Source organism: Gavia stellata, chromosome 3, assembly GCF_030936135.1.
Source record: "Gavia stellata isolate bGavSte3 chromosome 3, bGavSte3.hap2, whole genome shotgun sequence".
In the NCBI taxonomy this organism is placed as follows: Eukaryota; Metazoa; Chordata; class Aves; order Gaviiformes; family Gaviidae; genus Gavia; species Gavia stellata.
In genome coordinates, this window is record NC_082596.1 from 78,096,283 (window position 1) to 78,112,278 (window position 15,996).

At 38.5% G+C, this 15,996-nt stretch overlaps 1 protein-coding gene across 1 annotated transcript in view; it reads left to right on the forward strand.

Moving 5' to 3' along the window:
* Nucleotides 1–15,996, forward strand: part of TENT4A (terminal nucleotidyltransferase 4A) — a 59,345-nt gene that overhangs the window by 35,767 nt on the left and 7,582 nt on the right. Inside the window, exon 11 of the mRNA XM_059836236.1 lies at nt 11,787–11,945. Coding sequence (XP_059692219.1) covers nt 11,787–11,945 — 159 coding nt within the window. The remainder of the gene's footprint in view (nt 1–11,786; nt 11,946–15,996) is intronic.

Consider the following 15,996-nt stretch of genomic DNA (forward strand, 5'->3'; position numbering starts at 1 on the left):
CAGCAAATTAATAGCTTCCCCTGCTCAGAAAAATTACTGAAATCAAATATTTTTTCATTAAATTAAATGGGTCTTAATTCCATCCTAAACCTTCGCTACTCTTTGTGGTAGTAGTTAGATGTAATAAAATATAAAACTCCAAGTTAACAGTAGCTAATTAAATAAAGAGTAGAAATATATCTTCATAAATCTTCCCATCAAGCAAAATCTCCCATTGTCAAATTCTGGTCCTTTTTCCTCACACCCGAAATTGAACATGAACATCATACTGTGCTGTGAAGGTGAATAATATTCCTTACTATTTTCAGCCAAGCAGTCAGTTCATGTTTTAATGGTAATGGGACCCTCATATGTAAAATCTTGCTGTCAACTTCCTTGTTTGAAAGTGCAATTTGAAAGTAATTGCTGGGCTTCATTGTAACTTCCTGGAAGAGGAGGCTCTAGTCTCTTTATGCAAGTTCCCAGACTCTTAAGATTCTATAAGGTGTTCTTGTTTTGGTATGGAGTTAAATCAACGTGGAATTGGGCAGTGCAGATTATAAAGCACAAAATTGCGTTGCATGGCATGAGGTGCTTATTATAAATCTACTGAAGCGTTCTGTGCTAGGTAGAGGTATTGACTGGAACAAGATGTAATATCCGGTTAACTACAATAGTGAATAACTGGATGATGCCAAGAGAGGTCCAAGTACCTGTTTCTTGACTGCTTTCAAAAACTAGTCAAATATGGAGTTAAAAGTTGAGAATAGTATTCAATAAAAATTTAATAACTTTTGAGGGACAGATGCCTTCTTTATATGTTCTGGTTACTTTCTGTAATTTCTTTACACTACTGAATTTTCTGTGTTGAATTGTCTTTTCACTCCATCTCTAGTAAATGTGGTAAATGCTTTAGTTGCACCATCTGGCCAATGGAAAAAGAACAGCATGATGCTTGCCAGTGATACTACTAGCTATGTTCCTGGTTTGAGTATGTCAGTGAGAAAGATTTTGCTGTAATAATTTTTATGAGAAAATACAAATATTTGCTTAATATTGTGCACTCCCACCGTAATGGGTGGTGAGTGGTTATGACCTCCCCTTAGTCCCTTTTTGCCTGACGTTGAAGATGAAACTTCATTGCCTGATGCCGGAGAAATTAATGAAAAGTGAAAAGGAGCCTTCAACAAGAAAGACCTGCAATCAGTTTGGGCATCCACAAAGTAAATGGAAATGCTACCTTTTTTAACAAAATAAAAAACCTTATGCCCATGTGCTTGAGATAGACCCTAGTTTAAGCCCTGGTCATTTATTGGTATTATGTCCTTAGACTGCCAGCATGTTACCTTAATTTGGAATGGAACGGCAGGTTTCTGACTAACTGAGTTCATCCTACTCACACTTGGATATGTGAGGATGAGCAAGTTCTGTTTGGGCAATCCTGAGCTGCACCTGATTTGGGAAGAGAAGCCTATTCTGCAGGAGTTGAAGAGGCTATCCGTGGCATTATCTGGCATAATACTGTGCCCCGGTTGCAGCAAAGGAACATCTAGCATGAGTGACAACTGGTATTTGTGCCAAAACTTATGTTGCACTGCAAATAGGTATGATGCAGTGAACTTTGGTACCAGCTTCAGAACAAGGGAATAAGAATATGCATGTCATTGCTGTTGAGTTCGTAGTGTTAGCTCTGATCTTGTGGAATGACTGTTCTTCAGGAATGATTCTGTATTCATTTAAAGTTAAATCTTCTGAACTTCTCTAATACTGAAGACTGAAAGCAAGGTATAGATTATCAAGAAAATGCAGGAGACAGGGAGATCTGAGATTGACAGTTTGCTGATATCTTTCCAATAATTAAGGCTTTATTTTAATAGCAAAATATTCATCCCTATGATGTCACTGTTAACCTGAAAGCACAAGGTCTGCATCAAGACACTGTTTCTGGAGAAGTATTTTGCACGACTGCAGCCTATCTTTTGCTGTCTATCAACGACAAGATCCTAGCTGTTGAATTAGAGGGACTTGATAGTGTATTTGCTTTTCAATTTACTGCTAAAGTTTCACTGGTAATGGTGATCAGCTGCACCTTGACCATTCTGAGATCTGCCTACCAACATAATAGAAGTCAACTTACGTATGTTGAGGAAGAGGAAATAGGCTTGGCAACTTGTGACTTTACTTGGTCATATTGCCCCTCTCTGAACTTCAGCTTCTACTGAAGTTCAAGTATTCCAGACGTCCACTCTAGCACAGAGGTAGCTATATTCTGAAGTCATCACATCACTGTAAGGCCATAAGTCTGGAGGCCTTGCCTATATTTGTCAATATGCCCTGGAAACAATATTGGCAGTATATATTAAGTATGCAAGCATTATCAAAGCAGTGCAGTGTTGCACAGGGATCCTAGAATTTTTATTAAACCCTATAGTTTAATAGTTCATTGTAATAGTAGTTACTTTAGTTGGTTGTAATACAGCATGCTGTATGGTTTTTAAAGATTTGCTTCCCTGAAGTTCTGGCAGCATTACAGATTTTGCCTTATATTCTGTAAATATGGCTCAGCAGCTGAAGAGACAAGTGTCTTGGTGTCTTGGACTTATGGGCACTTCAGAGATAGCAATGGTTATAGATTTGTTCCAGCAGCAGGAGAACAGGTGCCAGAATAGAACAACAAAAAGGAGCAGGTTTTTCTGGAGACCAGATTGGTATAAACCAGAGCTAACATTTAAAAGTCAGCCTCTCAACTTTTGTACATACTCAGAAAAATGGAAGTGTAGGGATATAAGAGCTTAAAGTTACTATGCTGAGTTCTTTCCGTTCTTGCTACCGCTTTCTAGCGGGGACCATACTGATGGTACCCTTTGAAGATGAGAACTCGTGTACCTCTGAGGAACAAGAGAACTGCCTCCTTCAAGGACAGTCTTCTCTTTCCCCATGTATTTTAGATGTATATGCTTTTCCTCAGTACACTGCCTCAAATTCAGGAGGATGATTGCTTTCATCTCTGCATGTCCAGGACTAACTTACAGGTGAACACACTTCTGGGCCACTGTCTACACAGCCCAAAATAAAGAACTGGACCTAATGAGACTAAATCATAATTTGTACAAAAAGTATCCTTTTATGGATTTTCCAAGGCAGCAAAGCTATTTACAAAATGCCTTATGCTAGTACTGTCTGGCTGATGAAATTCTAGTTGTGCTGTCTCTCATAAGTGTCCTAGCAAACTGCAAAATCTTAGTCACAAAAGAAAGCTTTTGTAAGGACCAATAAATTTTGAATCAAAGGCTGTGAAGAGAAATCTGTCTTCTGGTATCACTATTACTATTAGTGAGATAGCTGTTCAGTTTATGGGTTTGTCTTACTGTACATGTCAATACAGAGCTTTGACTCTCTCAGTGGCACTTCTAGCATAGTTCCTTGCAAAATACTGAGTACTAAAGTTCCTGCCCTGTTACCTCAGCTCTGTGAAGAATATAAATATTGGTGATCAGGAGCAAACTGCTGAGGAACACATGGGAATAAGCCTATGGATACGAGGAGTCTGATCATCAGAACGTATTTGACTGCACATACATTTTTCTGGATTCTGTTAATTATCAAACTGATCTATGTAGTAAGTCCTTTTCTCAGTGAAGTATTCTGCTGTGCAGGTATTTAAAATATCATATGCTGCTTTGACAAAAAGGCAGTATGTATTCTTCACTTACTCATGCAAACAGGTAAGTTGCAAAATACTATGCATTCCTACATGATCCAACAAATGTTGAAGTGCATAATGGAAGATGCTTTGTAAATATCTTTGCCATCAAGGACCGTGAAAAGTGTGTGAGTTTTTTTACTCTATGGGAGCAAGAGTCAAACTGTTCCACAGTAGAAAATAAGCCTCTGGCATTAGGAGATCTGACTTAACCTTCATACAGAGTTAAATAATTGTTAGGAGAAACTGAAACCAGATGAAATGAGCTATGTTCGCCCCCAGCTCTCTGCTTGTTCTGACTAGTTGCAGATGTCAGTCTGAGAACCTAAGCAGTGACCAAATTCCTCTTGAAAATGCCTTTTTTTCCTGGGTGCTTTTTTGTTCTGGACCTGCTCTCTGTAACTGGTGACCTGGATTTCTTGTTGCTTAAGCATTGTGGAAAGCTGCTTTTTATTAGCTCAGGAAGTTGTAGAGCAGTGTTGGAGAATATTTGCTGCCTGATCAACATTCTCTGCCAAGTAATCCTAGGTATGTTTTTGCAGTCTCATTTTAGTCTGGTATAATTCCTGGTGCTAAGTATGCTCCACAGTTTTGATGCTGTTATGCCAAATAAAGCATAGCATTTTATGCAACAGTGATACCTGCATATCAGTAACAGATGTAATGGCTCAAAGGAAAGTTTTAAAGCTCTTTTCTGTTACCTAATGGATATATAATCTCATATCTAGTCCAACACAGAATCTCAAAAGTTGTTTGTTAGAAGTTTGGATCTAAGAAATTTCATACACCTTACCTCAGTGTTTCTGGTGATAATGTTCTTTGGGCTTCTATGACAAGATTGTTTTGTGAAGAGTTCTGACTTCTCAAGACCATGCAGTCATGTCAAAGTAGTTGAAGTTTTGGTGAATAACGTACCTGTGTAGTCTAGTTTGGGGGAGAACACAATCCTTGCTTCTATTTAACTTTTTGGTATTTACCATATGTTCTTTCAGATTGTTCTTGAAATTGTAGCTGTAGCCATTGCTGTTCAGTCTTTATAACAATGTTTCATCAGAATGTCAGTGCTTGATCTGCCCACTGTTCTGCCCCCATCAGCTAGGGAATATGCTGAGCAGTATCTGAAGTGTTTCGTGGAATGTGTCTTTTCACTGTCTTCAAGTATTACATATTCAGTGCTTTGATTGGATGCTTACATTGTGAGAGTAGTATATAAATGACTGATAAGACTAATACGCGTTATTCCTGTCATTCTGCTGAATGCATACAAGATCCACACTGACTTTGGAACTGTTACTTGCTCTGCAGTAATTGTGGCTTAGTACTTGTACTCAACATGCTGAATGAAGTTATCACCATCTCCCCTTCTTTCCTATTAGTCAAAGACTGTGAGCTTATTAGCAGGGACTGTTGTACTTCCCTGTTCACAGACAGAGGTGATAGAGTATATGACGTATCTTGTCCTGATAAATGTTGCTGCTTTTAAAGCAATTAAATTTGGAGGTTTAAGGTATGTGCTTGTCTGCAGTAGAGGGACAGATGCTTCAGAATAGTTACTATAACAGCTCTTATAGTCATTAAGACAGATCTAACAAGACTACAATTAGTTTGTAGAGTTCCAGTTGAAGTTGTGTGTGTAGGGAGAGGGCGCAGAAGGGGGTAGCCTAACAAAATTCTCAGTCTGAGGGCGAGAGCTACACAGATTTTCTCCCTTCTTTCTACATGCCCGAATATTCTTATGTCCTAACCAAAGTAACAATTCAAATATGTGTATGAATAGTTGATAGTCTTTTTGTAGAAGAATGCAGATTCTATATTACTCTTTTCCCCTTCCTGAACAAATAGAGGCAAGTGCTCTAAAAAGTAGGCCTCTTAATCTTTAAAGAAAGATGTCAATGCTGAGTTGCAGCCAGCTTGTCTCCAAATAAAGCAGTGGGCAAGCCCAAGCGCGCAGACACAGACAACCTGATGTTACCAGGGAAAAGCATTTGGTTAACACTTGATTTGGGACATTTAAGAGTTTAAGCCTCAAATCCTTTAAAACTCTACCCTTTTCTCCTATGCTTGCTGTGCAGACTACTGACAGTTTTTGTGGACCAGAGGGGAACAAATTTTTCCAGTGCTGCTTTTGCCTGTTTTCTCTTTCACCATATAGTCCCACTTTTGTTTTTTTAGCCCATATCTCTAACCATGTGCTGTTTTATACTGTCTCATGCTCTCCTTCAGTTCTGTCTCAGTTGCTTGAGCAGTCTTATCTGTATCTACTTGAAGTAAGAGTAAATTTCTGCAAAGCTGCAGGAGACACAATTCTGAACACAAAATTATAAGGTAGTTTAATCTAATAACAAGTTATTTGAAGCAGCAAAGGGTGCAGAGGGAATGTGTAAATCAGCAAATAAAATTGGATTTTACTGCTATGATGTCAGTGAAGTAAGGAGAGAAACACACAATTTTGTAAAAGTCAAGCTTAGACTACTTTCTGATGCCAAAGGCTAGTTTTATTCCTGCTATACCTTAACATTCCCTCTCCTGGAAAAAGAACAGAGTTACCTAAGCCATTTTAGGATGGAAGAAAACCTAAATTCAATATTTATATTCTAGTGTGGTATATGTTCATCTTGCATAATGAGTCCTATAATTTAGTGTTTAACTTGAAAAACACTAGCTTGAAATATTCCTGTACTATTAACAATACAAACCAATTGAAAGCCTGTGAAATGAAAGTATTAGGGGTAACAAAGGAAATTTGAAATGACACGCTTCTGGGACTTTTTTTTTATTTAAGATGGCTTATCTGAAATACAATGAGTATTGATAAAACACGGAATAAGTCCACAGTCAGGCCTGGCAGGATATAATGAGGTGAGGTTAAAGGGGTACTGTGCTTGTGTTTCATCTTGGTAGACACTAATTAGATTACATTTTTAGTTGTCTTTCTATAAAACAAACACTAACGCTTTTGAAGGATGCGTATTACTCAGTTTGCTTGTGTATCCTGTATCTCTTCTTTCACTTCTCCCCTCCTCTAAGCACAATGACCAAGATATTTTCCTTCTATAATGCAGTTGACCTGAAGGCAGAAAAATCAACCAGTTGCATCTTACTCGAGACTGTTTTGTATTGTTCATAGGCTGGCAAATGGAAATGGTGCAACTGTATTGGTGCGAATTCTCTACCCTGTGACCTCCCATAGAAGGAGAAAATTTGTTCATCTCAATTCTACTTTATTTACACCATAGTTAAAGTTATGGCTCCACCTACCAAAAAGGGAAAGGGAAATGGCACAAACTGAGGTGGAAGAAATGAGATGGGGGGTGTGTAATCCATGAAATCACCTTGGAAGCATGTTGATTTATCAAGCAGAGTTAAGTATGCCAGGGATAAAACCATTCGAACGAGAGCATGCATTGAAGTTCTGCTCCTGCATGTGGCCCCAAGCTATGAAATGTCTGAAGTTTTCTGGTGTTGCTTTACGTTCCAAGGAATGTGGTTTTACACTTTTACTAAGCCAATCCAGTAGTTAGATGTTCTTGCTAGGGGTGTTTCTGTTCACTAGCTGCTACCGCTTTTCTGCACTGGTGTTTACCTAATCCCTGTGGTGAGCTGATTCAGAAGGTGAAGCTAGTAAAAAGGGGATTACTGTTTCTGTGGTTCACCTCTGAATTGGCTCATAATAATGTTAAATGCTCATGCAGGTATAATGAAGTCCAGAATGGGAAAAGAGGCAAAAGGAGTAAGACTGGCAGAATTATCTGTTAAATCACTTTAATTGTAAGAAAGGAGAGTAGCACATGAAAAATATCTGTATAGTGTAAAGTGTTAACTATAAACACCAATTTTCTCACTGTTTTCAGTTCTTTGCTTTCAAAGATGGAACACAATTTTTACTGAAGTGGTCATTGTTCTCTCACAGCTTTCAGCTCCTGAATGTTGTGGGAAGGAGAAAAAAAAAAAATGTTTTAATTAGTGGGAGAAGTTTGGAGAATGGAAACAATAAGAAACTTTTTGCCAAGACCTCTGTAGTTCATTCTTGGGGATTGGGGTGTAAGAACCCAAATCTGTCATATTAGCAAGAAACTTGCTTTCTGTTGTTTAAGTTTTGATTTCTGAATACTGATTTCTAGGATACTTAGACTCTTTTACCAGTGGGCCAAAACTTGAACAGACTGGGATTGTGATTTAATCTTCTTAGGCCACTCCAGCTTTTAAAAAAAATATTGTCTTGGAAATTGAAAGCTCTAAAATGGTAGCTATTGTCAGTCAATTGAAACTTCTCAACTGACTACATCATGAAACAAAGCAGAAGGCAGTACTTCTTCATGCATTTAGAATCATGGAAAGGAGGCTTATGAGTATAACTGAGTGCACATGAAATTCATGGAAACTGAACTATTGTCTTGATGGATGAATATAGCTGTACAGTTTACCTTGTATCTTAAGCCTTGAGTTATTAAGGGAATTGAAATAAGCTCTTACAGCCAGACCTGGTTAGGAGCTTCTGGTGGGTAAATATTCTCTTGCTGATGAGGTCCTGGAACTTATTATAATGGGAGATGCATTTTGCAGAACAGTGAAGGAGTTCTTGTTCTCTATCCGATGTCTGGAAGAGAAGTTTGGATTGTAAGATTGCTTCAGCTCTTCATCTTTCATATGAGACTGCAGTGTTTCACTGTTTCTCTCTAGACAGAAGGTTAGGGGATCTCAAGCAAAATTTGCAGTTAGATGACAGTTCATCAGTAACACTGGAGTTTCCAAGTCTCTTCCATACTTTAATTTTCTTTCCAACATTAAGGTAAATTAAGAAGTCCTCAGTAATCAAGGCTATGAATAGTAGAAATCTTCCTTCAGGGTACTAAGTTCTTATCCAGGAAGTTGAAACTGGTTTAAAGAGTGTGTTTTAAAATGGAAACTTTCCAGTAGGGTAATCCTGTATCTGGCAGTCTCTCTTTGTTTCCAGAAGCATCTCTTTAGAAGATACTTTCCTTGTAGGATGAAGGACTCTGTATGATTGGCATTCATAGTAGTAGTATTCAAGAGATCAGGAACTTACCTTGCTTCTTAGTATAGTAATTTTTGCTTTATCCCTGGATTATTTACTAAAATCAATTGAGGGATCTTACCCCTTTGTTTTACATTCATCATTATACAGTGTGACCTCTGTAGCCCTTACCCTAGTAAGGGTCAGTGCTTTTGTCTTCCAGACATGGATCTAAAGTGTCAGAGTATTACCTCTATGCATTTACTTGCAGGTCTTCTGAGCTTCTGTAATGCTTCAAGTTTGCACATTACACTTAAGAATCCTGTCCAGAAGACCAAGTTACACTTAAGAATCCTGTCCAAAAGACCAAGTAAGACTTAATCCCTCAGTTTAGGCAGTGCTTGTGGAAAATCAGTTCTGTTCACACTAGACTCAATTTTCTGATCACTGAGGTTAACCTTTCAGCTTGAGTAAGAAAGGTAATGCTCATTGCAAAAGGATTGTGATGCTAATGAGAAGTCAGCATATCAACTCCATACAGTAATCCTGTTAGCAATCCAGGATTGCCTCAGAAGAGAGATACTATCTACTTCTGAGACTTGTATCAGTAAATAACATTGAGGCAGAAGAACATACCTATTACAGAATTAAAGCAACACAAGCTTCCTTGTGCTGAAATTTATCTAGTCTCAGTTAAACCATATGACTCCGTTCTCTCTTCCATCTGCTGCTTCCATACTGGAGTTTACTTTTTGTTGCACAAGACCACTTAGAAATCTTATAAATGGGAAGTGTCCCATCTGGGTTAGGTATGTGAATCTTAAGTGGGTTTATTGTATCAAAGCAGAAGAGAAGAGGGAGATTCTTTGAGTGGAGAGACTTAAAACTATTCTTTGGTCAGGTCTGCATTGCAGAAGATAACGCATTGGTTTGGACAGACAGTAAGATCCCCTTTTCCCTCCCATCTGCCTGCTCATGGTTACTTATGAGCTTGCTCAGAAGTTGTTCAAACATGACTACCCTTTCTTTATTTTTCCAGTCTTTTTATAAGCTTTTTAATAATTCCATGACCAATAGTGTCTAAAGAAACTTCAGCTTAGAAATCCAAGTTCTTGTCCCTGTACCTGACTCTACCACCTACTTAGTTGAGAGTGTGTTAGCTTCATCTTTGTAGAGACCTTAGCCTGTACCTGTAGCTAATATTGTAGGATTGGGCAAAGGAGCCATCTCATCCAGGCAGCTGTCTTTGCATGTACATACAACTAAGCTTAATTTTTTGATCAGTGCTACAGCATGTAGTTGCCCACTGTGAACATATTTTTAAATGGTAAATATCTAATCTCATAAATAAGACTTAAGTTTCTGCACAGATTCTTGTTACCAGTATGATCTGTCTCTAGTGAACTCATGATGCAAATATCTGAAACTGCTTCATAAAGGCATACTGTAACTTTTACGACTAGTTGACCTAGTAGGAGAGCAGCTCCTTTCTTTCTATAACTTATTTTTTAGTAAGCACAACTTTATATGGACCAGTAAAGGAGCGATTGCTCTAATAGCTGACAGTTTTATTCTACTGTGGGTATTCACTTCAGCTGGGATGCAAGTTTTGCTTTCTAGTAGTTCATTGCTAAGGCTGCTCAGTATTCATAACTGTCAGTCTCTCTTAAATGACCTTCTCCTTTCCCCAAGAAAAGCTTTAAAATATTTTCTTGTTTCTGTTCTTGAAAATATTTTTGTAGACAGCCTATTCTCTAAATGAAGAATCTAATTTGGAAAGCAAGGCCCTGTGAAGGCAGGTAGTAGTGCTGGAGGTCTGTTTAAAGTTTGCTTGGTTTAAGTGAAGTGTCTTTGCTTCCAGGCAATTAATCTTTAGAGAAAGAGCAATAGAATACTCAGTAATTACTTTAACAGTAAAGATCCTTGATGATCTGAGCCAATAATGTCTTTTAATACGGTAACTCCTAAGCTACTAATTGGCTAAGCCCCATCTCTTGCTATACTTTGAGCCAGATGGCTGGGAATGGAAAAAACACTAGTGGTTTGGGATAAAGAATAAGTTTTTCCATTATTTTCAAGTTCAGAATACTTTGGAGTTAAGCAGCAGTAAAATATAGGGAAAGCTACTTATCTGTTGCCATGTGTTATGGCTGAAAAATAAGTTTTTACAAGATCTGTGTTCAGAGTTGTTTCAAAAGGCTGTAGCTTGCTTTTCAAATTTCTCAACTTAGAAAATAATTGGTCATTTAAGAACTGAGGCAGTCAGTTGGGTGTTTTCAGACTTCAGTAATTCCTATAAACACCTGCATCTGTACTTTCCTCCTTGCTTGTCTGTGAAGTGCTCCAGGCACAAAGTGTTTTAACATCACCAGTATGACTGCTTATGATGCATCTGTAATTGCTGTTGGTTAGGCTGGAAGGAGGAGGAATAGTAATTGGCAATATCAGTTCCATTACAATATCTTTTTCTGTAATCCTATATCCATCTTGCTTCCCGTGAAGAATTATCACTCAGATTTCTGAGGGAAAGTGAGGGGAACAGAACTCCTAACCAGCAGTGAAGTGGGTGACTGGTGCACATATACTAGCCTTGACTGGCAGACCATCTCCTTGTTTCTTGGTAGGTGGAGCCCTAACTTTGCTGTTGCTGGGTAGAATGGGAGAAGACTATAACAATTACAGTGAGTAACTTTGCCATACAGATAAGTACAATCCAGAACACTGTTCAGAGGACTGATTCGGTCATGACACCTAAAATTCTAGCCCTTGTATCACTAACTGTCGCTGTTCTTGTTCCGTTTTTTTTTCCCAACCTTAGTTCCCATCTTTTAATTCAAATTTGGTAGAGAATACAACTTTGGCTTTAGATTGCACTGACTGGAACTGACCTGTGATTGCCATAGACTTGTTGATGTTGCCTCTGTGATGCAGGTTCAATTAAACTTTTGCTAGATGTGTAAAATAAACATAGTGCTGTCTTGTATTTTATTTTTTACCATTGAAAAAAAATCATTAAATTTTACAGTATTCACATGAGTTGATATTTGGGTGCATTTTCACATGCATAGCCTGTATATACTGTACTTTCTGTAAAGTTGCTTTTCTTTTCCCCTTTTTCTCTGCCAAAAGGATTCTGATACACCACCTTGCACAGCTCCTAATGTTTACCAGTTCAGTCTGCAAGCACCGACTCAGCTTATGGCCAGTTTACCACCCGCATTGCCTATGCCAAGTGGTAAACCCCAATCTGCGCCTACGAGAACCTTGATAATGGCCGCCAGTAATCAGGTATGAGCCAACTAAATGGAGCGACTTTTTCATGAGAAAGCGATCAAATCGGAAGTGTAGGTCGTTTGCGCTGTGCTGTCAGTCTAAAAATCTCTGAAGATAACCTTCATATAGCATGTGTGAAACTTCATAGAATCATAAAAGTACTTATCTGCCATGTCAGATGTGGGATGTGGGGAGAAGAATGGGTGGGAAAGGATTCGGTGTTTGAGATGCATCTCTGAATATAAGAGCCCTTCCACAGCACACTGACACCTAGGAATAAATTAAAGAGAGAGTGTCAGATGTCTGACTCCTAAAGTTGTATTTGAGACTCTTGGTGTCTAACCAGTGGGATATTTGCAGCTTTTTAGGCTATTTAACTTCCTGTTCTTAAAATAAAAACTTCATATAGGTGGTGTATCTGTAAGCTAGTTTTTGAATCTGAAGAAATAGTACTGACCTGTCTAGGCTTGTTTAGTTGTTTTTATTTTAAATTACTAGAACAGATCTGACTACACTTGTAACTTTCTGCAACACATTTTGAAGATAGAGAACAGAAAATTAATTATGGGCATGTGTACAAGAATTTTTACCGAAATATTAAGTGTGCTTAAATGTGCTGGGAGGTGAACATGCAGGGAAACTTTGTGTTACTTAACTAGCCTGAAGTATTTTAGCTAGTATATCCATTATAGTATAAGGGGAAGAAAAATCCTGTTTTTCTTGCAGCCTCTGTGCCTCTATCTGTAGGAAAATATTCCCTCAATCTTGACTATCAAAACTATCAGTCAAAACAGCTGCTTCACATGAGCTTTAATGCAACTTGTGGGTTGTAGGTTGTCTATGAAAACAAAATAATGAGCTGGTTTCTTTGAAACCTAGTTTTGGTCAGGTTCTTGCAATGTTTACCTTCTCTCAGTCTGTCATAGTTCTTGGGAATCTAGGGCCAGGATATTTTCAACTTAATGACCTTGTCTTTTATTTTATTCAGCACTTCCTTGACACTTTGGGTGTGACACAAGATGCACTTGCTTCAGTTTCTGCTTTGAGATTGTTCAAGTATTTTGTAGAATCTCAGAATAGTTGAGGTTGGAAGGGGCCTCTGGAAGTCACCTAGTCCAACCCTCCTGCCCAAAATAGGGTTAGCTACGGCAGGTTGCTCAAGGCCTTGTCCAGTCGGGGTTTTGAGTGTCTCCAAGGATGGAGACTCCCCAGCCGCTCTGGGCAACTTGTTCCAGTAAAAAAGTTTTTTCTTAAATTTAAATGGTGTTTTAAGATCCTTCCCGAGCTATCTCTTCTTAAGATGAAACAGTTCTATCTCTGTCATCATTTCCTTGTACAACAAATGTTTCAGTCCCTTATTTATCTTTATGGACCTTCACTGGACTCATTCCCGTACGTCTACGTCTCTGTATTACTGGGGAGCCCAGACCTGGACCCAGCACTCCATGTGTGGCCTCACCAGTGCTGAGTAGAGGGGAAATGATCACCTCTCTTGACCTACTAGAGATACTCTTCCTAATATAGCTCAGGATGCTGTTTGCCTTCCTTGATGCTAAGGGCATGTTGCTCGCTCATGTTCAACTTGTCCACTGGGAATCCCTTGTCATTTTATGCCAAGCTGCTTTCCAGCTGGTCAGTGCCCAGTGTGTACTGGTGTGTGGGATTATTCCTTCCCAAGGGCAGAGTTTAGCATTTCCCTTTTTTAAACTTCATGAGATTTCTGTCAGCCCATTTCTGCAGCCTGACGAGTTCCATCTTTATGGCAGCACAACCATCTTATGTATCAGCCACTCCTTCCAATTTTGTACCATCTGCAATTGTGCTGAGGGTCACTCTCACATCATTCAGGTTATTAATGAAGCTGTTAATTAGTATTGGCCTTAGTATCAGCTCTTGGGATATACCACTAGCTGCTGACATCCAGCTGGACGTTGTGCTGCTGATCAAGATACTTTGAGCCTGGCATGTAAGGGAATACTTTTCATCTTGTGAGTTTGATTTATATGTCTAGAGATGGTAACTGCCACTTAGTACAGAATAAAAAAAATAAATCAGATAGTGCTTTAAACATTGAAACTTTTAGGTGAATAATGAAGAAATTTCATCTGGACAGCATTTTCAATGTTCAGTAATATCAGTATTGAGTTATGGCATGTTATAGCTTGATGCCCAAATTCTTCATAGTTGCTACACAAGTGCTTGTTTTAGGCACTTCATTGAAATGTTTTTCACCCTCTTTTTCATTTAGACCAGGCCACTTTCCCTTTGCATACTGCAGGTGTTCCACTATTTCCTTGCAGGCAGGTTAACATAGAAGGGGCACTATCTTTGAAAGCTGTGATCACATGCTCTTCCCAGCTACCTCTGCAATCCTCAGTCATCTACCAAGCCCCAGTTGTATTGCAAGGTATGCCTTTTGTTTTAATCTTCTAAGTTATTACACAGATTCCTCCCCCCTTTACCTGTCTCCCTACTGCTGAATCTTACCTAGGCAAAACCAGCCTATCTGCACAGGAAGTATTTTCTATTTGTGGGAAGCTAATAGAATGATATATTGCTATTTTAGTGTTTGCAGTTGAGTATTCACATGCTAGTGTACTGTCTGAAACTTTTGAAGTTTGTTTAAAATAAAACTGGAGGGCTATTTTAAGTCAAACTTCATCTGAAATACAAACTTAGTCTAGTTTATTCTTTTCCTTAACAACTCTGCTTTTCTGAAGAGGTACCCTGGAGCTTAACTTCATCAAAATTACACAAAAAATATCCAGTTTTGAGGCATGCAGTTGTTGGTACAAAACAAGTTGGCATCCAGAGTTTTTGCCTCAGTTGTGAAGAGGCAATGTGTTGCATGAATTTTGGATCTCTGTTGGAATTTTGAATCTTGGAAAACAACTGCTTTGTAGCACTTTTTCTGGCTTTCTGTTACTTGGCTGTCATTTCCAATACTTGTTAACTGTTCTTTCAGTAGTTTGTACAATACTTACATGTTTAAAATTGGGAATTTTTCTGTGGCTTTTGCTTGACAAAGATGTGCCTTTGGGATTCATGTTAAATCAGAGGAATTTCTTGCTATCTACAGTTCAGAAATGGGATGACGGTTTTTCTGCATTGAGTTTACCGAAAGCTTTTGTATTGTGAAGTAGAAATACTCTTTTTTGATAAGGATTATGACCAAGTGGTAAATGAAATCATTCTACCTAGAATACTGTAAATGTCTCCTTTTCATTTACAACTTTCTGGTGTGTGACTGAGCTACATTAGGTTGATGGCTTTCCTTTTTCAGCTGAAGTAACTTAAGGCCATGGTAGTTCATAACTTTTAATGGGCACATTTTACTAGCCCAGGGGACTCCTATCCTGATAGACTTGAACATGTGCAAGCCTTTTTCTTAACAGCAAGTGTTCTTTCATATTCAAAAAGTCTTTGAAAGGGATTAATTTGTCTGCAGTGTCTTCATCCTGTTCCTTGGCAACTTTCTCTGCCTCAGTTCAGCTTGGAAGCTTACCTACGTGTCCAGTACTGCCCTCAAAAGCAGGAGGTGCCAATGTCAAGAGCACTAGCTGTATTTTGAACAACTTCTAGCCTTGTAAGCAAATTCTCTTTCATGAGAGCTTCCTGATACTTTCTTTTTTGAAACAGCTTTGGTGTGATTACCAACTCTATTTACATACTGCATAATTAATTGGAGAATTTCCAGGTAGTTCAGAGACTAATTAAGGTCCTGATACAGGTCTGCGTGCTTTTCAGGATCGTCATTATCATTTTTGCAAGGTAATCATTCTTCTACTTTGCTGACAAGCAGTTTGAAATTTCATTTGTAAGAGCAGAACAGTTTCTGAAGTGGTGCTGCCCACTGGAATAAGCAGAAAAACAGATATTGGCGTGCATGTCCAGATGAATGGAGGAGGCAGAAATTGCTTGGTGACTTCCCATGGAGAAGAAAGGACTACTTTCCTTGTTGTTATTTTGGGATGTAAGTAGTTCAGTTTGTTCTTGGATTGCTGGTCACTTAGTCACCAGTGAAGACAGAAGAAACTTCATGTTGCTTAGGTTAGAAGAACTCTTT